Source organism: Kwoniella dendrophila, chromosome 7 (genome assembly GCF_036810415.1).
Source record: "Kwoniella dendrophila CBS 6074 chromosome 7, complete sequence".
In the NCBI taxonomy this organism is placed as follows: Eukaryota; Fungi; Basidiomycota; class Tremellomycetes; order Tremellales; family Cryptococcaceae; genus Kwoniella; species Kwoniella dendrophila.
This window is the reverse complement of record NC_089482.1, coordinates 1,281,589-1,307,306: the sequence shown is the minus strand read 5'-3', so window position 1 is coordinate 1,307,306 and position 25,718 is coordinate 1,281,589. Positions and strand designations below refer to the sequence as shown.

The 25,718-nt window shown below is 39.3% G+C and overlaps 10 protein-coding genes across 10 annotated transcripts; 5 read left to right on the top strand and 5 right to left on the bottom strand.

Moving 5' to 3' along the window:
• Positions 1-320: 320 nt before the first annotated feature.
• On the bottom strand, positions 321-1,535 carry L201_005686 (uncharacterized protein; the record flags this gene model as incomplete). Its single annotated transcript, XM_066221415.1, has 6 exons — positions 321-416; positions 487-749; positions 841-982; positions 1,073-1,195; positions 1,346-1,458; positions 1,520-1,535. The coding sequence occupies 6 exons, from the start codon at positions 1,533-1,535 to the stop codon at positions 321-323; spliced, it is 753 nt and encodes a 250-aa protein (XP_066077512.1).
• Positions 1,536-2,006: 471 nt separating this feature from the next.
• On the top strand, positions 2,007-3,345 carry L201_005685 (uncharacterized protein; the record flags this gene model as incomplete). The annotated part of the gene is made up of 5 exons (XM_066221414.1): positions 2,007-2,152; positions 2,218-2,299; positions 2,360-2,740; positions 2,805-2,905; positions 3,012-3,345. 5 exons carry the CDS (start codon positions 2,007-2,009, stop codon positions 3,343-3,345), a joined length of 1,044 nt encoding a protein of 347 aa, XP_066077511.1.
• Positions 3,346-3,837: 492 nt separating this feature from the next.
• Positions 3,838-4,142, top strand: L201_005684 (uncharacterized protein; the record flags this gene model as incomplete). The annotated part of the gene is made up of 2 exons (XM_066221413.1): positions 3,838-3,926; positions 4,013-4,142. The coding sequence occupies 2 exons, from the start codon at positions 3,838-3,840 to the stop codon at positions 4,140-4,142; spliced, it is 219 nt and encodes a 72-aa protein (XP_066077510.1).
• A 463-nt stretch (positions 4,143-4,605) lies between these two features.
• On the bottom strand, positions 4,606-6,372 carry L201_005683 (uncharacterized protein; the record flags this gene model as incomplete). Its single annotated transcript, XM_066221412.1, has 7 exons — positions 4,606-5,145; positions 5,211-5,333; positions 5,401-5,560; positions 5,619-5,824; positions 5,892-6,035; positions 6,097-6,214; positions 6,296-6,372. The coding sequence occupies 7 exons, from the start codon at positions 6,370-6,372 to the stop codon at positions 4,606-4,608; spliced, it is 1,368 nt and encodes a 455-aa protein (XP_066077509.1).
• A 1,550-nt stretch (positions 6,373-7,922) lies between these two features.
• On the bottom strand, positions 7,923-10,137 carry L201_005682 (uncharacterized protein; the record flags this gene model as incomplete). Its single annotated transcript, XM_066221411.1, has 8 exons — positions 7,923-8,185; positions 8,258-8,298; positions 8,382-9,218; positions 9,278-9,349; positions 9,411-9,517; positions 9,579-9,619; positions 9,685-9,845; positions 9,938-10,137. 8 exons carry the CDS (start codon positions 10,135-10,137, stop codon positions 7,923-7,925), a joined length of 1,722 nt encoding a protein of 573 aa, XP_066077508.1.
• Positions 10,138-10,920: 783 nt separating this feature from the next.
• Positions 10,921-12,426, top strand: L201_005681 (methionyl-tRNA formyltransferase; the record flags this gene model as incomplete). Its single annotated transcript, XM_066221410.1, has 6 exons — positions 10,921-11,152; positions 11,218-11,307; positions 11,381-11,727; positions 11,788-11,889; positions 11,948-12,079; positions 12,148-12,426. 6 exons carry the CDS (start codon positions 10,921-10,923, stop codon positions 12,424-12,426), a joined length of 1,182 nt encoding a protein of 393 aa, XP_066077507.1.
• A 114-nt stretch (positions 12,427-12,540) lies between these two features.
• Positions 12,541-16,285, bottom strand: L201_005680 (uncharacterized protein; the record flags this gene model as incomplete). Its single annotated transcript, XM_066221409.1, has 22 exons — positions 12,541-12,567; positions 12,647-12,814; positions 12,888-12,968; positions 13,025-13,072; positions 13,131-13,266; positions 13,323-13,403; positions 13,460-13,577; positions 13,636-13,674; positions 13,733-13,869; positions 13,920-14,138; positions 14,193-14,437; positions 14,492-14,641; positions 14,692-14,791; positions 14,849-14,907; positions 14,967-15,048; positions 15,104-15,240; positions 15,295-15,409; positions 15,464-15,555; positions 15,650-15,911; positions 15,965-16,057; positions 16,109-16,122; positions 16,178-16,285. The coding sequence occupies 22 exons, from the start codon at positions 16,283-16,285 to the stop codon at positions 12,541-12,543; spliced, it is 2,511 nt and encodes an 836-aa protein (XP_066077506.1).
• A 496-nt stretch (positions 16,286-16,781) lies between these two features.
• L201_005679 (uncharacterized protein) lies at positions 16,782-21,874 on the top strand (the record flags this gene model as incomplete). The annotated part of the gene is made up of 14 exons (XM_066221408.1): positions 16,782-17,453; positions 17,509-17,685; positions 17,738-17,822; positions 17,875-18,311; positions 18,363-18,639; positions 18,692-18,972; positions 19,027-19,223; positions 19,283-20,033; positions 20,094-20,215; positions 20,299-20,437; positions 20,509-20,804; positions 20,862-20,961; positions 21,052-21,249; positions 21,332-21,874. The coding sequence occupies 14 exons, from the start codon at positions 16,782-16,784 to the stop codon at positions 21,872-21,874; spliced, it is 4,275 nt and encodes a 1,424-aa protein (XP_066077505.1).
• Positions 21,875-22,200: 326 nt separating this feature from the next.
• On the bottom strand, positions 22,201-23,404 carry L201_005678 (uncharacterized protein; the record flags this gene model as incomplete). Its single annotated transcript, XM_066221407.1, has 8 exons — positions 22,201-22,299; positions 22,394-22,464; positions 22,590-22,630; positions 22,706-22,778; positions 22,915-23,045; positions 23,135-23,152; positions 23,223-23,291; positions 23,379-23,404. 8 exons carry the CDS (start codon positions 23,402-23,404, stop codon positions 22,201-22,203), a joined length of 528 nt encoding a protein of 175 aa, XP_066077504.1.
• Positions 23,405-23,929: 525 nt separating this feature from the next.
• Positions 23,930-25,380, top strand: L201_005677 (uncharacterized protein; the record flags this gene model as incomplete). The annotated part of the gene is made up of 4 exons (XM_066221406.1): positions 23,930-24,181; positions 24,330-24,438; positions 24,499-25,191; positions 25,328-25,380. 4 exons carry the CDS (start codon positions 23,930-23,932, stop codon positions 25,378-25,380), a joined length of 1,107 nt encoding a protein of 368 aa, XP_066077503.1.
• Positions 25,381-25,718: the final 338 nt, after the last annotated feature.

The following is a 25,718-nucleotide window of genomic DNA, read 5'->3' as shown; positions in this document are numbered from 1 at the left end:
GCATGAAGCATGAATCATAACCATCAATCCTCGGAGACCGATAACAGTTGTACAATAGATCATTATCATGACAACACTGAATGTCACCCCCATTGCTATGGCATTCGTCATCATTCAATCAGTTGGAAATATGCGACACGGTTTCTGAAAGGTGCAATAGCGAACTACGGGATCAACTGTACTGAAGGCTCGCTTCGCTCCGTATCATTTCGTTATTAGTCATATCATCAATATCAGGCATCATGCAAAAAATCTATATACGCCTATCTATTCATGTTTTTGAGCATCTATGAAATGTTTGATGTGCTTAAATATAGGTCTTACATGAAGTCATCGTCATCAAGGACATCATCGTATGCTTCCGTATCAACCTTGCTAACGACTTTAGCACCACCAAGCTTGGGTTTAGAAGAAGCCTGTGAAGATATAATGTCAGCTTATCAAAGAACAATGATGCAGAGGTCAACATCAATAAAAACAACTCACCTTCTTTTTACCACTAGCTTTATCTCTTTCTTCTTGTTGTTTGGTATTACCTAACACACTCAATGAGGATGATACTTTTCTAGTTTGAACAGCGGTTAATGCTTCACACATGTTTTTGGATAATTCCTCAACAAGAGTAGCATAAAGAGGAGATGATTCATAACGTTTGATGATAGCTGTGAAGATGTCTGTTGAAAGTTCGGTAAAGTCGTTCTTTGTAGTTGGTTTGGATGAAAGGATTGATGTGAGGGTTTTAGCGGGAGCTACAGAATCTGTCAGCTTCCATCCACAACTCGAAAATTGAACGTCCGTATAAATAGACATAAACGTTTCCAGATGAGCGAGATCACTCACATTCATCAAGACTGGATGCACCCAATAAATCAGCAGCAACAGCTAAATCTGCTTCTTGTTCTCTTTCTCTGGCTTGCCTTCGTCTATCTTGTTCTGTCATTGTTTCCATCAAGTCATCTCCACCGGTATCACCTCTTTCTTTCTGTTATTTCCAGTAAACATGGTTATATCAGCATCATATCCAATGTATGATGATTTCCTGTAACATCAACCGAACACATTGGGCACTTACAGCTTCAGCAGCTAATCTTTCTTTCTCGGCTAATTTCTGCTTTAATGACATCTTCTTCTTGGCAGGAGCTACAGGAGCAGCAGAAGCCTTGGGTTTTTCATCTTCGGATACATCCCAGTCGTCCTATAAAAACTGGTGTTAGTGCCAAGACCAATAAACAAGCTTCTCAAAACCTCATATCTTCGTCCGTCCCCTATTACTAAGAGGATTGCGAATTGTCCACTCCTGAAAGGCGGTCTTGCTTCTTCTGATGGACGTAGTAATAGCGCTTACCTGTTCATCTTCCTCATCTTCACCTTGCCATTTACCTCTAGCAGGAGCTTTTGGTGGGAGTGCAGCTGGAGCTGGTGTGGATGAGCCAGAGTTGACGGGTTCGTCATCGATATCTACAGAAAATTACGACCTGTCAGCTAAAGAGGAAGCGGTGTTTGAGCTTTTTGAGCTTACCCCAATCGTCAGACATTATGTATGATTGATTCCTTTTTATTGATTAATCGGTGATTAGATGAAGTAGCGATAGATCGTCTAGATGAATTTATTGTAAACGATGAGTTGATGACCAAAAAAGGTATCTCTTTTTTAGACTGATATAACAAAACCCAAAGAGATAGGAACAACAAAGAAAAACGCCTTAAGGTTAATCCAACATTTCATTTTTTAGGTTGTTACATCAAAATATAATATCTGAAACTGGGTTGTAGGCCGAATCAAGCGACGGCACGTGATCAACACATGGTTACGTGTTATCAGTTGAATTGATTACGGAGAGTTTTCACTATTTTATCCCAGATTAACATATTATCACTTACTCTTGATGCTTGACCGCTTAGAATATATAGACAATGCATATTTATCAACTCAGCTACTAGTCAGACACTCTCAACCTAGGAAGGCGATCCCTGCAGAAGCAGTACAAGGGATTATAGAAGTTGAAATGGCTCACGCACCTCATCCTCTGGCCACCTTGGAACAAATCATCAAAACACCCTCATCTGAAGATGGTGTTCCTACCGAAGTGGAGGCTGACCTTCGCGTTGCTGGTTGTATGCTGATCCAAGAAGCAGGTGTGATGTTGAATCTGTAAGTCAACGTGACAATGCAGCTTACACAAATGACATTCATTAATAGCTGACTGCTGCATGTAGACCTCAAAACACGATGGCAACTGCTCAAGTGATCTTTCATCGATTTTTCTATGTTTCATCAATGTATTCATTCGGTATCAATGTATGTTTAGCATTATTCTAGTTCTTTCAGAGTACAACCTTATCTTACATCATATAATAGGACATATCGATATCAGCTTTATTCTTATCTACAAAGTTATGCGAAACTCCCATCAGATTAAGGGATCTGATCAATACCTACCTATTCCTTTTCGCTCGAATACAGCATCTCTTGAATCAACCTTCATATAAGTCCTTCAAAGTCAATCCAATGTTGTCTAGTGCTAGTGGTAGCAGTACTGGCTGGCAATTAGGTGATGGACAAAGGCTACAACAACTGCAGTCACAAAGTATAAAAGGAAAGGAAAAGCAACAAGATCCAATTTGGGATAATTTCAATTTTGAAGTACCAGGATTTCACGATGAGATTTTTTGGGAATGGAAAGATGTTATCACTGCAAATGAAATGCAGATTCTGAAAAGACTGGGATTTAACATGCAGGTAAGTTAGCGATATTCTATCCTGTAGGTTTGAGAATTTCGATGACTGACATCAAGTAATTTAGGTTGATTTACCATATAGTCATATGATCAATTATTTGAAAATACTAGACCTAGTATTTGAGGATGAAGCTGCTCAGATGTGTTGGTCAATACTGAATGACATGTAAGTACTTGATATCCTTTAACAATCGTCTTACTTGTATCGCATATATTGTTATAATCGAGAGCGATAAGCGCTGATTCTCGCTCTGACATCTTATGTCATTCAGGCTTCTTACGCCCATATATGCTATTCATCCTCCACATACTTTAGCGTGCGCTTCGATACTATTAACAACTCGACTACTTCGTATACCCTTGCCAGAAGATTGGTATATACTATTTGATACGACATACGACGATATATGGTCGTGTTGCGGTTATGTAATGCACGTATACAATGACTGGGGTATAGAGAAACCTAAAGGAGCCATTACGTCATTCAAGCTAGAAGGAAATGATGAAGAGCAGAAAGTCAAAGAGAATAGATGGAGGAGAGCTTGGGTTCTAGCTCAGAGTAGGAAAGCTGTAAGAAGGTGGTTAGAAGAGAGACGCAAAGTTTGAATAAATCAATTAACCATTAGTTCAAATCATTCTTATTTTGTACCATTCAGTACATCAATGATACCTAGCATTATACCTATACCCATATCTATGTACCAATATGACTTGCTATCTATCGTGAATACAGGTCTTTCCTCTTAAAAGCAATGGATCAAGCGCTTCGGCAAGACAAATTACTGCATGCAATGCCAACCCTGTTACGCGTTTGCGGCTGTCGGCAACCTCCGCTTCTTCCGTTTCGGTTCTGGTAGGTCTATATATATATATCCATGTCTTCTTCTCTTCCTCTAAGGTTATCTGTCATTCAGCTTGAGAGTTCCGTATATTAGCTAGTTATCATCTGTGTCCAAGTCCAAATATCAATTCCCCATCCTGCACGAGGATATCCAAGGCCATATCATACCAACTTTCTCCTGAACTGTCACCAACTCATCCTTCAAACTGTCAATTACGATCAAGCGAATAATACAATTGCAATAATCACACGACAAGATGGTTTTAGGTAGATTAGTGCACTACGCATTTGATGCATTGGCAATATCGACTGTATTAGCTGGAGTAAAGAAAACAACAGGATATGCGTGAGTAAAGCAAAAAAACCCTATATGCAATATTTTATAGCTGATTTGGGGAAAAAAAACTGCAATCGTTTTCATGGGATTTATAGACCTGCAACAGATCAAATTCCAGATTCATCTATCAAATCAATAACTGATACTTATTTATCAGCGGGTGAAACCGTATTCGGTATAATTGCTGGATCAAGTGTAAATAGTCAATATTTCAAGAAAACGTAGATGAGCAGGTCACTCTGTATATTGGCACAGGATGAGAACATTGACAGATCTGGATTACACATTATGGTTATCACTTAGGTTCACTGTATTAGGTGGTTGAGATGTAAATCTCTTAAAACAGGATTAGCTTTGTGGTATTAGAATATGGAAGGACTTTGGCTTGACATCAGGATAGATCATATCTCAAGACTCGCTCGCAATTCAGGTATCATGGTAAGATACACACGTTATGTATTTCTTAAATAGGATATTTTCAGTCTGGACATCATTGTGTGATTACATTTATCATTCTGACAAGATCAAAAACAGATATTCACTGACTTGCGATCCATATATTCGCATACATGGAAACATCCATTGCTATCGGAATAGCAAACAAGATAACAATTTGTAGATATGGAAATGAGGATTATATATAGATAAGGAAACGGAATCAAGTATAACGATTTTTATTGGAATTTCTTCAATCCTGACTTTCCTCTATAACTGTAGTACTGGTAACGAAAACTTGAGTTGGACCTTTTTGTTTAGGTTGAGTAGTTTCAAAAGGAGATTTAAATTTTGAAACTACACTTGGTAAATTTGGAAATTCACTTAATCTTGCTTTTTTGGTTTTATCTATTATTTCTGAAAATGGTGCTTTATTACTTTCATTATTGTCATTTTCGTTATTCGAATTACCTGAATTATTTGAATTATTCGATTGTTTTGGATTTATTGACATTTCATATTTTTCACCATCTTTTAGATCATTTGATTGTTTAGCAATTGGATATCCAGAAGTTATAACATCAGGACCAACATTCAATCTTTCACCTAATTCATAAAATTGTTTAACTGAATATCCATCCATCTCTTTGTTTTGGATATGCTGATGAGATAATGGATTGGAAGAAGAAGGTAGTTGTGCTTGTCGTTTCTTATAAGGGGCCATAGGTAAAAAGATTTGGTTTTTACCGTGGGGAGGTAATGATTCCGAAGTCATATTTCTTGGTAAAAGAACCTAATCATTATTGGCGTTAGTGATTACTGAGGATGGTATATACTTATTGCACTTAAGGTACTTACGACGATGGAAAGACAGGTAGCTGAAAACAGAGCTAATTGACCAACTAAATACAATACATCATGCCAAAACCCGGATTTATTGATTGTTCTGGCATCGGTCAAACCGTCAATCGATAAGATCAACTAGAAGAGTGTAAGAGACGTATTAGCCACCTACGGAAACTGGCGCGAAGCATGAAGAATAACTCACTATAGCAACACTATAAGCACATCTACAGAAAGTTCGAATATCGTTCATCTCGCTGAAGAAATGTAATCTCTCCAAAACTTCATAGCTTGCTCCTTGTCGTTTGACTGTTCTCAAGAATGATGGGAAAATGACACATAGAATGATAGAAGCTATTGCCAATCTATGGAAGGTCGTTCATTAGTAATTAGTAAAGCTTGGGGAAGGTAAGGGTTACTCACATTGTACTCATACTTGAACCGACAACGAAGAGATAAGCTCTCATCATATCCAAATTGTTAGTTTCAATATGAACTGAACCAATTAGAAGAGCGAAAGAAGATATTGATAGGAATATCCATAATTTGAAAAAATTAGATTGAATCCAATTCGATTTAGGTCCACCAGGAGTTTTGATTGATTTGATCAAATAGCCCCAGTATAAAAACTGTAAGTAATTGGCAAATCAGCAAACATACTACAATGTCAACTTGGAGTGATTTCAGTGAACTAACCTCTTCCAAATGAATAGCTTGTAAGAAACCCCATCCAGCTGTCATGAAATATAATGCTGTTCTCCAAGCACTTTGATGTGATTTTGACCATAATTGCCATGGTGCTACCATCGTTGTTTTGAGTTGAGGTATGAATACATAATACTATGGATCAAGAGTAAGAAAATCAGGTTTGTGCAAGGAGGTGGGGATCGAAAGAACTTACCTCTGAATACAGTACATGAACGCATATCCAAGTGTATATCGTCAAAGATAATATTGATAGTAACAATATATGGCACATTATAGCTCTAAACCAATCTTGTTTCGAGTATAATAAACGTCTGAACAAGTGAGAGTTCAATTAGTCAGCTTTCATATGACATCTCAATATGGGGGCACTCGAATCAGCTTTTATTGCTCACCTCCATCGATCATAATGCCATGTATGCCAGATCATAAACAAGAAACCCGTTGAAGCTACTAGAGCCGAGAATGACATCGCGGCAGGTCTTTCCCAATCAAAATCAGTTTAGTACTCAGTCGAAAGAAGGAAGCCAAAGCCTTTTTAGGGCACTCACGATATAGGCATGATGAAGAAGGAAAAATAGTTATTCGTTATGAATTTGAAGATGATAATCGATGGAAACAAAAAGGCGATCTGCCTAGTCTTGTGATGCTCTAAATGAGTGTGAGATGCGTTTGTAGGTACTGAAACTGAAATAAGTTATGTTGAATACGCAGTTTGCAGAAGTCGATATCTAGGTGAAGATTCGATCAGTTAAGTACAATGATGAATTACAATGTGCAACAGGTTAACAAGGAATCCGTATTTGATGATTGCGAAAGACGCGAGGAGGGTACTAAAATATATATATGTATGTATATATATATATATATGCAGATCTCCTCTTTCAAAAGCTACAACCCATATGGTTGATCACGTCTCATGCTTCATCAAATCCACTTCCTTACCTCACTATCAGCGGTTAGTTGTGTTCATAACAATCTCAATTGTATATAAAGGAGGAATCCTTTTCATACAGGTACCCTTTGAGTGGTTCCAATCAATCTTGAGATTACCGAATATTGATTGATGTAAAAGGTACAGAAGATTCGAAAATTCAAATGCTTCACTTTGCTGTGCAAGAGGACTGAACTCGAAACACTGGAGATATGAATATGTAAAATATCTATTTCTAGTGAGATGTGATCGTACTTGTATATGAGTATTTGTACACGGAGTTTACAGTAACACAAACATGTTGAGTGGTATTGTACAATTTATACACACAAACAACAATTAACGGACTCACGGCATACGAACTGGTTTTATAAAATTCCCGAATTATTAGGATCATTATTTTCGTTACGAAAACACCTAAAGTTGACGCGATCTTACAAGTACAATTTATCCTGAAATCATCGCACAGGCCACCATTACCATTCATTGGGTCGTCCGTCAGAGAACGCCTTTCCTTTGCATCAGCTGATGATCCCTTTCGCGGATTTGTTCTTACTTCTGTGTGTACTGTAGCTGTTAGATTTGATCGCTTTGACCGGTTATGAACGGAATGATTAAGTATGCCTTTGTACTCTATCACTCTATCACTCTATCAATCAAAGTGATCAATTGGATACAAGAGATACATTGTGATTTTCGTTTAATAGTATACATAACCCATCTAAATTATAGTTTTCCAGAAAGATTGATCATAAGTGTCATACTCCAACAGTAGATAAAGTTAATTATCACTGAATGAATTCGTATATATGCAAGATAATGGAATGCAAGAAGGATTATATGATATATATTCATATACAACGTTGAAGGATTGATGGCTCATAGCCAACTGCGAGACATGATCCAAAGGTTTGTCTTTGATGCCATCGGAAGGATCGGCTTTGATACCATCGCTACCTGAAAAGACGATTTTGCATCCGACGTGCCGAACACCGAATGGACCTCGGACGTATTTCGTTCTGAATCATTCGGATTGCCTTGACGAGTTTATCTGCGAGGTGGTACCAAAGTTGTGGTATCGATTCCAGCTAATAGCCCCCAGGCCCAGTCTGATCAGCCTCCCTGCTCCTTCCTCTTCCCACTCCACTGTCGTTTCTATTCCTTCTATTACTTCCGTCCCTTCTCTCCCTTCTCATAAAAGCAAGATAACGTGCGAAACCATGTTGCGTCGGAGGTTGGTGCTGCTGCTGCTGCTGATCCGTGGGATGTGTGGAGGAATGCGGAGAAGATGTAGATGAGTCTGCTTGGTTTTGGGTATTTGAAGCGATTGAGGTTGATGGAGCATTGAAGTCTGTTTCATGAGTCCCCATATTAGTTCAGTTGTACAAGTTAAGATACAGTCACGAGAAGAAGCCCTACTCACCTTTCCGACACAAAGGGCATGATGATGATACTTCCAATAGCCTGCAACACTTGAACCATTAGCACAACTTTCAACTCAGCCTATAACCAGAGATACCACTATGGAGAAAACGAATCCTACTCACCAAGGATCAATACAAGTTTGGTGGTAAGCATGTTCCCTTTCACACGGTAATATCCTTAAATCATCTCCTGGTTCGAAGTCAACTAAACATATAGGACATTGTTGATCATCATTTCCCAGTCCCATTGTAGCTTCTTCATCAGATTGTATTGGTGTACCACTTCCACTTGCTATAGATGACATCCTCCTTTCGACTTCTGAAACCTGAACTCCACCGTCACCTCTTCCACTTTTCGAAGATTCCGCATCGTTATGTGTATAATAACCATTTTGGTATCCTCCTCCACCAACTAAAGAATTCCTTCTTGGAGCTCCTCGATATAATCCTGTGTTCACATCTCCCTCTGAGTGATCAATTTCATTTAAAGATATTGAATTAGAAACTAGATTATTTTCTGATGATAATCTTTTTGGTGGTGTACCATTTCCAATACCACCACTATTACCAAATCGGTCGTTCGCTCTATTGTATTTGATTACAGGGAAAGTATCTAGGACAGCTTGAGCCAAACCTCTAGCAGTACTTTGTGGTCCATGCTCGTCATCATCCTCTCTTCTACCATATCTTTCAGGATGTAACATTGCTCTTCTAGCTCCCATTATTAACATGAATACAAACATGAATGACACGACACCAGTTATCGCATATAACACAATCATAGGTGCAGATGTTTTCTTGTTAGATCCACTTCCTGAGGAAGAATCTGACGTCGTTGATGCATTCGGTATACCAGTTGCTGTAGCTTGTCCAGTCGAATTCCGAGCGGTTAAAGTGCCCATAAGGAAGGATTTGTATGAGGGTGCGTTGCCGGTAAGAGAACTGTTCACATCCGTTCCACTATACAACCTTTGAGCATAACACTTCTACTTCAGTTCAATAAAGGAATATAGACTCACGATATGTTCAAAAGCGTCCCATTATAATTCTCGAACGATGTGTTGGTGTGCACAAACTGATTATCTATAAGTCTAGAAGGGAATGACACTCAGCGCCGGTGCGTAAACCAATTACTAAATTATATTTACTTACCTAGCCACCTGAACAGTTTTCGTCGCGAACACATCTAGGGGTTTCTCAAAATCCGTTATATATTCTGAATTTAGCAGACACGATTGAGACGTGGCAGTATATAGTAGCTAAAGAGATCAACCAGTTTGTAAGCACGAATAGTTGACCGGTATATGTGTGTCAACTTACAGCAGAGACAGCTCCTCTATCTCTAGCTAGGGTAAAGATATCTGAGCACCAATATCGAGATTGTCAACAGCAAATACAGATTATTGATAATAATGAGATGACTCACCCCATTCTTGACTCCAGTCAGTTTGATTCACATCACAACTTATATAAGCTATCCAAGGTGTTGAAGTAGTTATATTATCTCCCATATTTGATTCTGAAAAATGTACTAAAGCACCTGATGTCGTTCCACCTGTTCGGATATCCGCTTGCAATTGGAATGATCTGTTGGAAAAAACAACATAAGATTGATATCAGTATATGATCAAAAATGTATGATCCTGTTTGAAATAACATGTCCACAAAATAGCACTTACACAGCACCGGAATATGTTCCCGCTGGATCGGTCCATGATATAGCAATTGTAGAAGAATCCGTAAAGTTTAAACCTGAAGTATCATTTACTGCTACAGCTGGTATATATGCTGAAACTGGTAAAGATTGAAAGATGAAGGTGGAAATTGTCGGTATGAGAAGAAGGGAAGAAAGGGATATCTGAGATCGGTGACTGTGCATTTTGAAGATTTTTTGCACGAGACGAATCAAGTGTCCAAGCTAAAATGCAAAAGCCTAACCGGATACAAGACTGAAGGTTGGACGGATTTGTTCTGGATGGTCGATGATGAGTCGAAGTGGCCGTGATAGCTGCTTAACTGTATTCAGATGGGTATTGAATGCAACAATAGCACATGTAATATCGGTTTTGGTTGCAGTTATTTCCCAAAATCTCTTTCTAAGGGGTTTATCCCATCTGCGTGACACCTGATCGAACCGATCTTCCTCTATCCCCAAGTCACTCTGTAAAGCTGTTATGTGATCTCTGAGTTTGCCGTTGTGTTAGAAATACTGGTACAAAGGATTTTTCGGTCCAGCGGACTTGTTGACAAAGCAAACTTTGTGGGTGAACTGCGTAGGCGTAAATGATATGCGGATTCAATTATCGTTCATCGTTTGTCGTTAATACCGAGGTGTTGTTTGTTTGCTGTGATATCGATGATCGTATCAAGCTGTACTATTCGTAGCAAGCTTAAGGAAGTCAAGATACGGAAAGGGAGAGGAATACAATACCTGCTAACAATGATGATATCGGAATATGACTTGTGTAAAGAAGAAGTGAATCGGTGGTGGTCTTGAGTTATTTTTAGTGAAGCAAGTTGTTCAAGTGTTGTGAATTGTTTTCGTAAACTATGTTCCTGAAATAACATAATCATAATTTGGACTGCTATATCTGTTTGTTTCATATCGTCCTTCATCGATCTTACATATGCCTGGGGTCAAGTGTCATTCTTATCAACGTCAATGATTTGGCTTCCCTCGATCTTTGGCAATGCAATATACGTCAACGTCAACGTCAACAGATATGCTGTAAGACGAACAATAAATTCATTCAAACAAAAATCCAGCGGTAATGCACGATCCTCCTTCTCAAGTACAACTCGGACACTAAAAAATTTCGATAAATTCAAGATACTATTTTGTGGTTCAGATGAATTCTCTGTAGCCTCTCTGAAAGCTGTACATGAAGCTAAAGGTAAACCTCCAATATACTCAATGTGGTAAATTAGTAGAAGCTGAATAAACTTATATTTCTGCCAGATCTATGGGAATCAATAGATGTGGTGGTTCCACCCGAAAGAGAAATTGGTAGAGGTGGTAAACATCATAAAAGTCTGGAGAAGTATACTCGTGAGCATTCATACTTTCTTGCAATATTTGGACTAAATGCAGTATCGCCAATAACACTTTATCTTCCCCACAGCTGCACTAAGACAATTTGCCGAATCTCAATTTTTATCAACCCACTCAGTCCCTTCAGAAGGTATAAAAAAGTGGACTCCACCTAAACCATTTGACGAATTCGGTAAATCTCATATACTATTAACAGCTTCTTTTGGTCATATCATACCTTTACGTCTACTCAAACTATTTCCGGAAAATCATAGATTAAACGTTCATCCTTCTTTATTACCTAGATGGAGAGGTGCAGCTCCAGTTCAATGGACAATTGCCAGTGGAGATAAGACAACGGGAGTCAGTGTGCAAAGGTTGGTCAAATATAGCGAAGGTGTAGATGCTGGTGATATAGTAGGATCTATAAAAGATATTGTAAGTCCCGTTTAAGAAAAAAAGTCCGTAATAAAGAAAGAGTCTAATATGGATAATCAGGACGTTCCGGATAATGCGACATATAATGCTTTTCTGCCCCATTTAGCTGAAACAGGTGGAAAGTTATTAGTCGATGTTCTGAGGAGATTGAAAGATGAGAATGTAAGTCGTTGGCGATTGGAAGTAGGCATTTTGACGTTATGGCTAACCAATCATATAGGCTGAGTTTCTATCACAAGACGAAAAGCAAATTACCCTAGCACCTAAAATTACTCATGAAACAGCTCAAATAAGGTGGATTGAGCAAACTGCAGAGGCAATAGATAGATTACATAGAGGTATTCATCATCAAGTGAGTATTAGTATTCAATTGCTGTAGCAGTCACATATCTATGACTTAACTGATATGATTTGTTGTAGATGGCATTGTGGACCCCATTATGCTCAACAACAGCTCATTTCACCTCAATTCGTCCACTTCCTTCATCAGAGTGTCCAACAGATCTTGTCTCAGAGACTGGTACAGCATACTGTATCAAGCAAGGTAAATCACGTCGACTGCTTGTGTTGTGCGCTCAAGGGACATGGTTAGAAGTACTGGAAATTCAGATGGCTGGAAAGAAGGTTTTAGGTATTAAAGAGTGGTGGAATGGTTTACCGAAAGAAGTAAGGGACTCAGGTAGACTAAGACTTCTGTAGGGTCGCAATGCAATAAGTACTATACTATACAATCACTTCGCTTGCCGTAAATGTCATTCATAGTCATTAATCCTTCTCCAGCTTACACCTCGTGTTGCAAATAATCCCGATTCATCACCTAGCAAAGGTAGCTTCATCTTGCTAACGACGTATTTACAGAATATCAGCTTGACATTGCAACTTTTCCCCATTGTCAGTATTGGAAAAATCGTAGACTTACCATTCTCCGTTGTCTACCTAACCAACTATTTGCGATAGGTTTTTGAATTTTTCTCGATCCAGCCGAGTTCAAGTGATCTCTGATTGTCCTTTGTCCAAGATCGTGCCATGCAGAAAGCATTAATTTCTGTTCCAATTTGTATCGATTCTCTAATGCTGCCGTGTTTTGCTACATAAGGAAGGAGAAACACCAAGTCAACCAGTCCAACCTTTTCAAAATCTGCATCTAACCGTCTACTTACTCTGGCTTTCAGCAAACCCTCTTTCAATGTGGTGATTTGGAGTTGATACGACTTAGACGCCTCAGCGAAATTACCAGATTCCTATATGTGTATACGAAGTCAGTGAATCATTCCATATGCACGCAAGTGCTACTAACAATATTTGCATGATCTTCTCTAAACATCTTATCTTGTTGTTTGATGAACTGAATTTGGATGGTCAGCTGTATGCTTTTACTGAAACTCTCGCGTAGAATAGCTCACCATTTTAGCCTTTTGCAACTTTTCGTCCAAATTCTTCACTTGGGCAGAAAGATCGGAATTCTGGGAGATTAATGAGAAGAGTTGTTGCTGAATTTCCTGAGGTAGACCTCTCGCAGCAAGTGATGATTTCAAATCCCTGTACGACAAATGAGTTACCGGGATTTCCCATATTTGAGACATTGCGCTACTTACCCAAATTCCTTCTCCTTCTCCAACTCTCGCTCTTTATTCTCAATGCCAGCAGATTGTAGATCAACTTTTTCGAGCAATAACCTACCGGAATGAAGAACATCAGCATTTTCTTAAGGAGTCGTCAATATTCAACTGACTTTTTGATATCCTCCAAATGTTGATGGTCTTTCTCCTTAAGTGCATGTACTTGTTCCTTTAGTGCCAAGATCTCTATTTCCAGCTTATTTGTGTCTTCTTTCACACTTTCTCGCAACGCTAAGAGTGATGTTAGCTACATTCCATAGGAGAAATAGGAAACATAAGCCTAGCTTACTGGCTAGAATAGCCTTCTGATCCTGATCCATTAGGCCCACTGTGATACATTTTGGTATTAGGTCAGAGTACTTTTGGATGCATTTAGGCAGACTTACAATCGGTCTTCGCATTTTTTAGCTCTTTTTCCAGTTCTTCTCTACCAATTTCAAGCGCGTTCTTCTCCTTAAGCAAGGTATCTCTTTCGTCGAGAATCTCGTTCATCCGTTCACGTAAAGCCGAAGTAGTCTGAGAGCTATTGGAGAATCAGACTTATGTTGTATTGGACAGGAAAGCTAGACTTACTTATCACCACCATGTCCAGTCCGTATACGTTCAAGCGTAGCCTGTAACCGTAATACAGATCGATGCTCTTCAAGATAATCAGATTGATATCTGTCCCTTGTTTTGTTTGCATCGGCTAGGAGTGTTTCAAGAGTAGCTGCATTGTTGCCGGTAGATACACCTGCACCAGTTCGAAGATCCGATAGTTCCCTCTGCAAAGCGCGAATCTTTAGTCGCAAACTAAAAGATGTCATCAGCATCCTTCCAGTAGGATTGAGGAACCTCTCTACTCACTCAGTCTTTGTATCGACCTTTCCTTCACCATCTTCGTCCACTACCCCTAATTCATCATCCAACGTAGTCTTGTTGCCCATAACAGATATTCTAGATCCTTGACGTTTCAAACTCGAACTGCCAAGTTCAATTTCTTTTAAGCGTTCCTCTTGAGCTTCTAGTTGAGATTGATCTCTCTCGTATTCGCGCGAAACACTGTCTAACTCAGCTCGAGTTTCCTCAAGTTGATGATTTAGCTCGGTGATCTACTATATATCAGCTTCTGTGACTACGTCAAGTACTAGCGCTAAAAAGCTTACTTGTGTAGCCTGTTCATTGGATTTCTTTTCCAATGCCTCAACTTGACTTTTGTAGTTGTCTACAAGACCTTTGGAAGATCCAGCCTTCTTCAAGTCAGCTTCTAACGAAGAATTGATATTGACAAGTTGATTATTTTCTTCTTCAAGGTTCTGTTTACTTGGTCAGCTCATTTGCTCCCCACTTGCCTGAGCTAGCTTACTCTCAATTCCCGTCTTAGTCCAGCAGAATCCTCAAGTTTCTTTTTGTATTTCTCAATAACGTTTTCGGATTTCTTCAACCGTTCAACAGCATGTTGATACCTGAATTCAAGATGAATCAGTTCATCCACTGACTACACTAACAACTTGGGAACTGACTCATCAACTTGGTCCCGTAATTTGACAGCTTCAGCAGCTTGTTCCTTCAGATCTTCAACCTAAAAATGGTGTTAGCAGTGGAAGCGTGTTCCGCATAAGCGTTCAATGCGTAACTTGCGGTTCTGGTTAGTTCTGTCACCAGATTCGTTTGCTTTTCCAAATCCGCCTCAGTATGTGACAAACTTTCCTCGGCTTTCCCTCTGAGATGCATTAATCAGCTGCTGATCATCACAAGCTTTGATCGAACCAACTCACAGATCTGTACGCAGCCTGTCCAATTCCGCGGTCGCTGCCGTCTGACTAGTCCTCAGCCCTGCCCCAGGACCGGCTGAATCCGCTCTTGCGACCGCTAAACGCTCCAGAGCATCGTCTTTCTCGGTTTTCACCTCGTCCTAAAAATGTCCGTCGTCAATTACACCTGGGATAGCATCGAGACTGCAACTAACCAGACTTGACGATAGTTCTTCCATCTGATCCACCAGCTTTTCATACTTCGTCTTGAGTTCATCATGATCTTGCAGAAGTTTGTCTCGCTCTTGCCGTATACCGGTAAGCGGCGGCCTACAGCTTTATAAGCTTCCTTGGCAATCAGCGTCTTGAGTACGAAAAGCTCACGAAAATTCCGTAGGTTGTTTCACAGGAGAAGTGCCAAAAGGTGAATATAATTCCTCTTCTGCTCCTTCTTCGTGAGGTAGAGTGGCCATGATCTGAAAGTAGGAGTTTCGATACAGTTAGCGTTGATGATCACGGGGCGACTTTTCATCTGTACAGCTAATATGAAATCTTTATATCGGTACTGACTTCTTCTATGCTCTTCATCAATTCAGCCATATAATTTTCCCTTAAACCTTGAATTTTCCCTATAACCTTCTCATTACCAGGTGCCCAAACACCGACAGCCAGACACATCCGACATATTTGAGCTAGACCTTTCGATCCTTCTGATGTAGAAGGGGCTTTCGCTATTGTCGAAAAAGGCGGTTCAGGTAAGTTGGATAACGATAAGTTCGCAGCATGAGGCGGAGGAAGTGGGAAAGACAGCAATAATCGATAAAGACGTTTCCTGAACACCCCATTGTTAGTATCAGTTCCAAGCGACGTGAATCGACAGCTTACAAGGTATTCATACGCAATACCCAATTCTCCGTTGAACTTGACGCAGTAGTGATGGTGTTTCTATTCGTGACATTCTTAAAATGGGTTGAATCACTATACTGATGTCAGCTGTATCTCTTCAAAATGCCAAGGGTACAAGCTCACATTGCAGCCATTACCTGTGTAGAAAGAGAGTGAGCATTTTGTACGTTTCCGCAACACCGAAATACTCACTTCCATCAAAGCTTTACCGTCCGATAAATCCTTGAAAGTCGTAACCGGCCTTGATAGCTTGAAAGTGTTCAGATATGCCACGAGGGCAGCTTGTTCCGCTCGTGACATATTGGCGATCCTGCGGGGTAAATTATCTGATATTCTTATTCTGAATGGTTACGCTCAATGCCAACCTTTGCCTAGCAGAAGATACAACTCGAAAGCTATGTCTTTTGAACGGTTAACGGTTACATTTATAGCTGCGAAGGTCAAGGTGAGTTGGTGATGCTCAAAGGTCAATGCGGGGCCAGGCTGGTTTCAAACTTCAAAACAGTGGAGGTATGTAGTTACGTAAAGACTGTCGAGTCACGTGCTTCTCACATAGACGCGTTTGGTTTTATTAGTGCGTTTTAGTGCGTTTGTAGTGTTGAACATTACAAAATCACAATCACGATCACGTTGAGGTTAATTCACCATTTTCTTCTTTTTCTTCTTTGTCAACTTTCTTGTTTACCATTCTTGTTACCATAGTCAGAAGATACCTTGTCCACGCTTTCATATCTTGCTGCCTACATAGATCAGCTCTCCTTATCTTGATGCTACTCTTGCCAATATAGCCTTCGAAATGACTTCGACGCCTTTCCGACCAAAGTTGCGGCCTAACAAGGACGAGAACCACTCATCTTCAAAAAGACAACGCTTATCATCATCAGCTCAAGCACTATCCCAGAAGAAACGGACACCTGCGAATGAGGTCGCTCAAGATGAGGAAAAGGCTTTGATGGATGATTTGATGGCTGGATTAGATGCTTCTATGTTTGATAATCTTGGTTCATCACCTGTTAGACCAAAATCTAACAAGACGTCGCAAGCTTCACCTGTGAATAGTCAATCTCGTATGCAGTCCCAGAGGAAACATGTCGAAGTCAAAATTGAACCTTTATCTCCTAAAAAAAGGCTCAATAACTCACCAAAGAAGAAAAGATCTTCGAACCATTCACCTACCAAATCTAAAAATGCTTTTGCGCCTACCATCGTTAGAACTCAACTGAAACCACCCATGAAAGACAGAATCAGGAAATCAGAGCCAACAGGACCGCAAATACTATTGGAGCAAGGAATCAAGGATGAGCACCGAGAACCTTCGACAATACCACAGGCGAAGGCAGAGCCAGAGCCTGAGCCAGAAATTCAGGCTAAATTGGAACTGGAAGATGAGGATTTATACCAGTTTGATTTTGACTTGAACGATCTTTCTGCCCTCGATGATGATCTACTGGAACCACCTAAACCGAAGGTATGTTGCTTATTAGCTCAAAAAGATTCCACAGTAGAAGCTGATCATTTTACAGATCCGCTATCCTATCCCTAATCCTGATCGACCGCCTCCGCCGCCAGGATACATCCAAACTCCCTGGGTACGATGCATAGTAAACTTTACATCAACTGGATTATGTTTTTCTGATGGAGTGATACCTCCCATGGGTGAGATCGTAAATGGTGGAGGTGAAGGTACATCTTTTGGAAAAGTGAGATATTTTGAGCAAGAGGTAAATGTGCTTGTGCTGACGTATCGTTCAGACTTTGGTTGTCACGTTTACGGATGACGAAAGTAAGCGGGTGATTCATCTTAAAGATCAATGGTCAAATTTGAATATCAAAAAGAGTGAGTTGGATGTCTTAGTAAACCAGGGCATAAAGACTGATAGCTGCCGCAGATGATATCATAAACATTATCTCTCCAAATCTCACAAGCAGAGATTCCAGAAATCCGGCAGTAGTCACCCTTAAAGATCCAGCTACTTTCCTGATACATCACCCTGATCTTATGTTGACCATGACATCAATTGCCAACGCTATGCCTTGTCCCCGTAAACCGATTCTACAGACGCTCATCAAAGCTCCCGGTCCACCTACAAAGCCGATCCTTTACGGCAATCTATTACATAGTCTTTTACAAGGGGCTTTAGCGAAACAATCTTTTGATGCAGTTAGTACGTTCGATAGGATTGATATCGAGCTGAAAAAGGAGCAAACAAGAATGGATATATGGAGCGCTGGGATGGGAACGATGGATGTCAGGGAAGAACTTGGTGCGAGAGCTGGTAGAGGATTTGAAGTGTTTGGTGATAAATGGGTAGGCAATGAACCAAAGGTAAGTTCTTTTGCTTCGATGCTATAACATAGTCTCTGATATTGGCGTTAGACCCAGGGAGAACTGCATACTGCACCAGGCGAGAATCCCGCTCTTCTGGCAATCAACGGTTTACATGAAGTAGAAGAGGATATTTGGTCTCCGAAATGGGGCTTAAAAGGGAAAGTTGATGCCTCCGTACAAGCTAAGATTACACATGATCCCACGAAAACACAAGAAGCAGAAGAACACATTGCACCGTTAGAAATCAAGACTGGTCGTTCAGTCGGTGTTATGGCTCATAGAGCCCAAACAATGTTATATACCTTACTTATGGAGGACAGATATGGTAAGTGACCGAGCGTCGTTGATGAAGCCCTCAAGCTGACGATTGCCATTAGGTGTACCTGTACCTGCCGGGCTACTATACTATTCACAGTCAGACACCATTCTTCGTGTAGAAGCAAAACAGAATGAAATTCGAGCTTTGATTATAGCTAGAAATGAATTAGCAGATTGGTTATCAAAGAAACGTCGTGTTCCGAAAGAGAAGCCCCCAACTACCGATAATTTAGTCAATAAAGTCGAAGATGTTGAAGAAGCTTTCTTACCTTCTACTATAGATCATAGTCGAGAATGTAGATCCTGCTATGCTGTCGACAGTTGTATGCTTTATCGAAAGGTAAGCTGTAAAGACCTATTGATGGATGAGCTTGTTAGCTAACGATCGCTTCAGATAAACGACAATATACATTCTGACCCAGAAGACCCTATCGCCGAACTGTATCAAGAGAAAACGGGTCATATGACGGAAAAAGATACCGAGTTTTTCAAGAAATGGGACACCCTCTTAACGGTAGAAGAACAGGATATTGGTAGGCATAGAAGTCAATTGTGGACTATGACAGCCAAAGAAAGGGAAAAAACTGGCAGGTAAGCTAGCTTAACGCTCGTAGACCCAGCAATAGCTAATATATGTTTAAAAAACTCAGATGCTTTGGCGACATGATCATTTCCTCATATTCTAACGATATAGGAAAATCTCTAGCCAAAATACATCGACACGCTTATACATTCGTTCGGGCTCCACATGCTGGAACACAAGTCGCCAATATCTCTCTACTTTCAGGTCACATCGCAAAAGGTGATCCCGTATCGTTATCTATCGAACCTGATCTACTATGTCTTTCCAGGGGGTTCGTTTTAGATTTGACAGCCGAGAGTGTTACTATCGGTGTGACCTATGTTATCGATGTTGAGGCTTTACTAAAACGAACTGGAAGGTCACATGCTTTATCAGAAGGTGTTGAAGCTAAAGTCGTTTTCAGAATTGATAAAGATGAAATGGCAAGTGGAATGATGAGAATGAGAAACAATTTGGCTTCATTATTTTATTCTAAAAATGGTGATGAGGAAAGAAGAAGATTAATTGTTGATCTAGATAAACCTGAATATGAGAATTCATGGAGATTAGCTTCAAGAGAATGGAAAGAATTGCCTAAAACATTGAATGAAGATCAAACTAAAGCGATCAACAAGGTATTGACAGCAAGAGATTATTCTCTAATTTTAGGTATGCCGGGCACAGGTAAAACTACGACTATATCAGAATTGATCAAAATATTAGTTAAAAGAGGTAAAAGTGTCCTGTTGACCAGTTATACTCATTCAGCAGTAGATACTATTTTAATGAAGTTATTGAATATTGAATTTGGTATTTTGAGATTAGGAAATATTGATAAAGTAAGCTATCGTTGGACTTTCCCCCGATGAACCTAGCTTATAAGTGTACTTCTAATTTAGGTTCATCCTGATGTGCAGCATTTAACATTAGAAGCTATGGAAGAATCAACTAATATGGAGCAATTGGAGAAAAGACTGATGAACCCTCCAGTGGTAGCAGCTACTTGTTTAGCTATTGATTAGTGAGAATTCTATAACTCAGCATCTTCCATCTGCTGTATCACTGAAATCATATGCCAATAAGCTGATATGCGACAAATTGCAGTCCGCTTTTCTTCAAGCGAAAATTCGATTACTGTATAGTCGATGAAGCCTCTCAAATCACCTTGCCTACCTGTCTAGGACCATTGAGAATGGCGGATAAGTTTGTCTTGGTCGGAGATCATTTCCAATTACCACCAATTGTGAGTCTGGACCGTATCTTTTGCCCCTTCGATTTGTTTTCGAATATTCAATTAACGATTCTTCATTCCAGGTTCGTCATTCTGAAGCAAGAAGGGGCGGACTCGACATTTCGCTCTTCAAACTCTTATCTTTGGCTCATCCGCAATCGGTCAGTGATTTAAGCATGCAATATAGAATGAATGAAGATATCATGCTACTCTCAAATAAACTTGTATATGAAGGTAAATTGAAGTGCGGTAATGAAGAAGTCGCAAAAAGAGGCTTAGTCTTGAAGAATCGGATACCTTGTCGAGAAATGCTTGATTGCACAGAATCTCACAACAATTTGAAGAAAGATTGCTGGATCCAAGAGCTACTGGAAGAAAGGTAAGTTCCATTGCACCCGTGTTACAGAATATCTGAACTGATTTACCTGCACATCAGTGCCAAATGTATATTTGTCGATACCGATGGATTGCCAGCACCTGATTCTAGAGTCGGCGATTTAGTTCAGAATGAGGTAGAAGCGAGATTGGTCCAACAAGTGAGTATTCATTTACCTTCTCAATCTGGCATAAACAACTTTGTGGGATACCTTAGAAATATAGCTAACCTTGCCTTTATGCTTTGCTAGTTGGCCACCGCTCTGACCACTTCTGGCCTACATCAAGAAGATTTAGCTATCATTACACCGTATAGACAACAAATCAAATTACTCTCATCATTATTAAAACCTTTACCTAGAGTAGAAATCTTGACTGCCGATAAGAGTCAAGGTAGAGACAAAGATTGCATCTTGATATCTCTGGTCCGATCAAATGAAGATGGTAATGTAAGTGATTCAATGTCGAGCAGTTACAGATATGAGGAAGGCTGACTTGACGATCGATCTTTATTCTTTTCTGCCAAAATAGATTGGTGATCTATTGAAAGATTGGCGAAGAATCAACGTATCTTTCACAAGGGCTAAAAAGAAATTGATCATTTTCGGTTCAGCAAAAACTCTGTCACGAGATTCATTATTGAGAGATTTCTTAGAACTTATGAATAATAGAAAGTGGATTAAGAGGTTGCAAAAGGGTGATGATCATATTCATCAGAATAGGAATATCCAACGACTATCCACAACAAATATCATCTCGAAAGTTGAAAATGCCGGAAATCAGGATACAAAATTAGTTGGACTTGATCAGAAAAAGGAAGAAGATCTTGATGAAGATACCGAATCAAATATGAAGAGAGGTGAAAGTGGTAGAAAAGTTGTGAGAGGAAATAGTGGTATCTTGATAAAAGGAGCTTTCGGAAAAGAAATCTTGGTAAGCTTTACACCACTGCAAAGTAGTCCTGGGTTGTGTCTAACTAAAAGTGATTTCTACGATTGTTATATAGGGAATGGAGTAATCCTTGCTTTACCGTTTGTTCCTGAAGAAACAAATGTTCATCAACTCAGAAAATAAACACTTCTTGTTATACTGCCATTTACAAGATATTGTTTGCCTTTCGTGCAAAAACTTTAAAACTGTTGTATTCGCAGAGCGTGTATAGAATGCTTTATGATTATACATTTGTTGCTATACTGTACATTTTTACTTGATGATGCTACCACATAATGCATAATTACAATAATAGTACATACAAAAAAGCTCGGAAGCGAAAATAGGTCTGTTTGAAGACGTGATCCTCGATGACATAAGGTTTTTAGATGAAAGAAGCACCACCACTATGAAGTAAAATCGATATTAGTTTATCGTAATCCTTATTTCGATGATGAATAAAACAAAACTCACTCAGGTAATCTTTCAATCTGGTATCTTCTCTTGACGACATACATTAATGGTACACCGGGGACTTTTCTTATTCTACGTCTTAAATCTCTATCACACTGTTTTATCAGAGAAAAACAAATCACGCTATCAGCTTGAGAGCAAAAATGCTTGTTTTCTGGGTAGGGTGCACCAGTCGGATATTGCACTTACAGTAGCTACTATATAACATTTATGCACGGTTACACGATTCACCAAGCAATCATCTGCATATGTACCTGAATCTATTTAGTGTACAAACAATATCTGTAAGCTTCTTTCGTTTCCTTAACATGGGATGAAGCGTCTCCACGGAAATACCAAGTCCGAAGATAGGAAGCTCTGATGACAATGGAAAGCAAAAACTTACGATCACAATGTAATCGTTCAAATCTAGGATCTTTTGCTATCCTATTGTGTTTGATTCAAGATTAATCAGCTAGTGGTCCAATACCTGATTGATATCACAAGTAGAAAGAAGCTAACCTTAATGCTAATCTATATTTTGGACCTAATTTTTCCAATTCTGCTAATACACAATCCGTTATCGTCGGAATACCTATTCAAGACCAAATCAAACATCAATTGTTATTCTTAAAGTAGGGGCAAATCTGTAGTACAGCTAGTGAAATTCCTCTTTTTCGTCGAATCGACGACAGTAAATTGATTATTCCTCAAATAAAACGACAACTTACATTTAGCCATCAAACAATCCATCATACCTTGAACTAATTCAATTTTATTCTGTATAGAGAAATTGATGAAATTGGTATCCACTAAGATTCTATATGGTGGACCTAAATCTGTATTATGTGACAAGAACAATCTATACGGGCGAATTGTCAATATTGTTTATCTTGAAATTCTTCTGTTCTTGGGACAGTTCTCAAAAGCAAGCTATGAATGTCGACTTACGATGAAGACACTTGAGCTCTTTCAATTTCCAATTGAGTGGTAAGATTAGCTGACAAATTACTTATGTTAAATAGATAACATAACTCACACTGCTTTCTTCTCTTCAATAGCTTTCTCCTTTTCTGCTTTCTTAGCTGCTTTCTCTACATTTTCCTTCCTAGATGATGAAATAGCAATATGAGATTGAATTGAATGAGATACTCCAATTTATTTGTAGCAAAACGGTTCTGAGATAGATACTTACAACCTCGGATCACTAGGTTTGATCATTCGCTTTACAGCAGCGAACTTTCTTGTTATCTTTGCTTTACCCTAATATTGTTCAATTTCGCAAAAATGATTAGTTACTTGATCCCAGATCATTTTGTCCTGACGTTGATAGCTCACCATGTTGCTTAATTTCACGTCGGATAGTGTACAGTCTATATATGTTATTAGGTCACAATAACGATAGTAGCAGATAAATCCGTTTGTTCAACATGTAAATAGTCCTCTCTTTTGACTTTTGACTTTTGGCTTTTGGTTTAAGCGGCAAAACATCGAATTATATCTAGTCACGTGATTATTGCCCCGAGATTACGTAAAGATGTGGAGAAAACGAAAAAAAAAACCTCCACCTTGTAGAATCACATAAACATCACTACTACAGTGAGCATGTCATCCATTCTTGGTCCAGCAAAAATACATGCTGTTCTTCCCTTTATCCCTCTTCTTACATACCTCATACGTGTTTATCTCTACTCTTGTGTATTTTGTATTGATTGACAGCAGAATATTTGAAAGAAATCATACAAGATGTCAGCTCCATCACCTACACCGTCAAATATGCCCCCGCCGGCGTCTAACCTAAAAAGACCCAGACCTTCGGGGGCTGCTTCATCAAGTCAGTCTGCTCCACAGGGTACGATTGCTACAGCGTCTGGCTCACGGACTAAAAGAAGAAAACCTGAACCGGCTAATGTAGACGATAGTGATAAGAAGGGTAGTACCGCTGCTGCGAAAGGGAAAGAGGAGGATGCTATAGAATCAGGTGAAGTAAAGACCAAGGTTAGTTGGGCATACCCTGTATTTTCTTTATGAAGAGCTTCAAGCTATATAAGTCAGCAACGGCTCATGAGCTTACTTGAACCTCCGCTTCGAAAGACTTTCATGGAAACCCCACTGTAACCGATTTAGCTGACCTACCTAATCGTAGATCGACTTCAACGAACTTCCAGTAGAAACATTATACAAATACCTGGAATATCACGATTTATTACCTAGATGGGATGTGTCACCTTGGTCAGAAGAGCCATGTACACCTCGTAAGCTGGGTTTTCTGGGTGGTGAACCCAAAGAGACAGCTGACAATGGGAATTTTATAGCCAATCAACTATATACGTTACCTTCCTCAGCACCGATAATACCCCCTCCTGTAACGGAAAGTCAAGTATCTCAAACGCAAGAACAGATAACGGATCAATCATCTCAGCATATAGACTCACAAGCGAATGGATCTACCTCAAATTTACCTCAAACTCAAGCGGATGCTGGTAAACAAGTACAGAAACAATCCACCAAGACTATCGAGAACGGAAATGGACCTGTAGGACCTCAATCGAACAATATGAACAATGAACCTCAACTACCTCAGCTACCTCCCTCAGGTGATAAACCAGACAACACGTTGAGCACGAATGAAGCTACAACTTCAGCAAGTAGTGAGGGTAATAAAAATGAGAACAAAGATGACAGTCAGAATCAGAATAGTACAGAGGAAAATGGTAATCAAGAAGGATCAGAAGAATTAGCAGATAATTTCGAACCACCTACAACACGTTCAAAAACCTTACCTACAAGACAACCGAATAATACAGATAACAATCATTCATCTTCATTACAACAACAACAGCAAGCTCAAATCAAGAGAGGTGTTATAACTTTATCAGATGTTTATTTAGCTAAAGAAGTTTTAGCTGAAAAAGCAAATAATCATTGGTTAAAAGGTTTAGGTGGTGGTCAAAATAAAGAAGGTGAAACTATTGTTAATTTTTTATATAAGATGAAAGTTGGTCAAGGTGAGCCTTTTTCTTTTTTAAACCTTTTCTTTCGCGATTCGTGTGGTCGCCTATATCTTAACTCAATCAGCCTGAAAGTTAAAATATCCCCAAGAGAAAAAGGGAAATGAGCTGATAGTGTGACTGTTGAAAATAGGACGATTACTCAGAGTATATAATCCAACACCTCCTACTTACCCTTGGTCATAATCTTGAGGGACTACATCACGTTACGGCGAACTTCAAACGGGCGTCAGGCCTATCACAATGATATGACAGCTGAATTGAGAATTGTGTGTTCAAAATAAACAGGTAGAGGGTTGTATATATTTATTGAGAAGAAGGCGTAGATGTTGTAATCATTTTCGATAAAGAGAAGAGTAAAAGAGAGAAAGAGGAAAAGGTCGTGGTAATTTTTAGTCGGTCATCTTGAATTAGGTTCCTAATTCTTTTCTATTTGTTTTTGTCATCTTCTTGATTTGGTCGGCCCAAGAACTCCACAATATAGCGTTTTCATTTTTTATCTTTTTACATCTCAATGACCATAT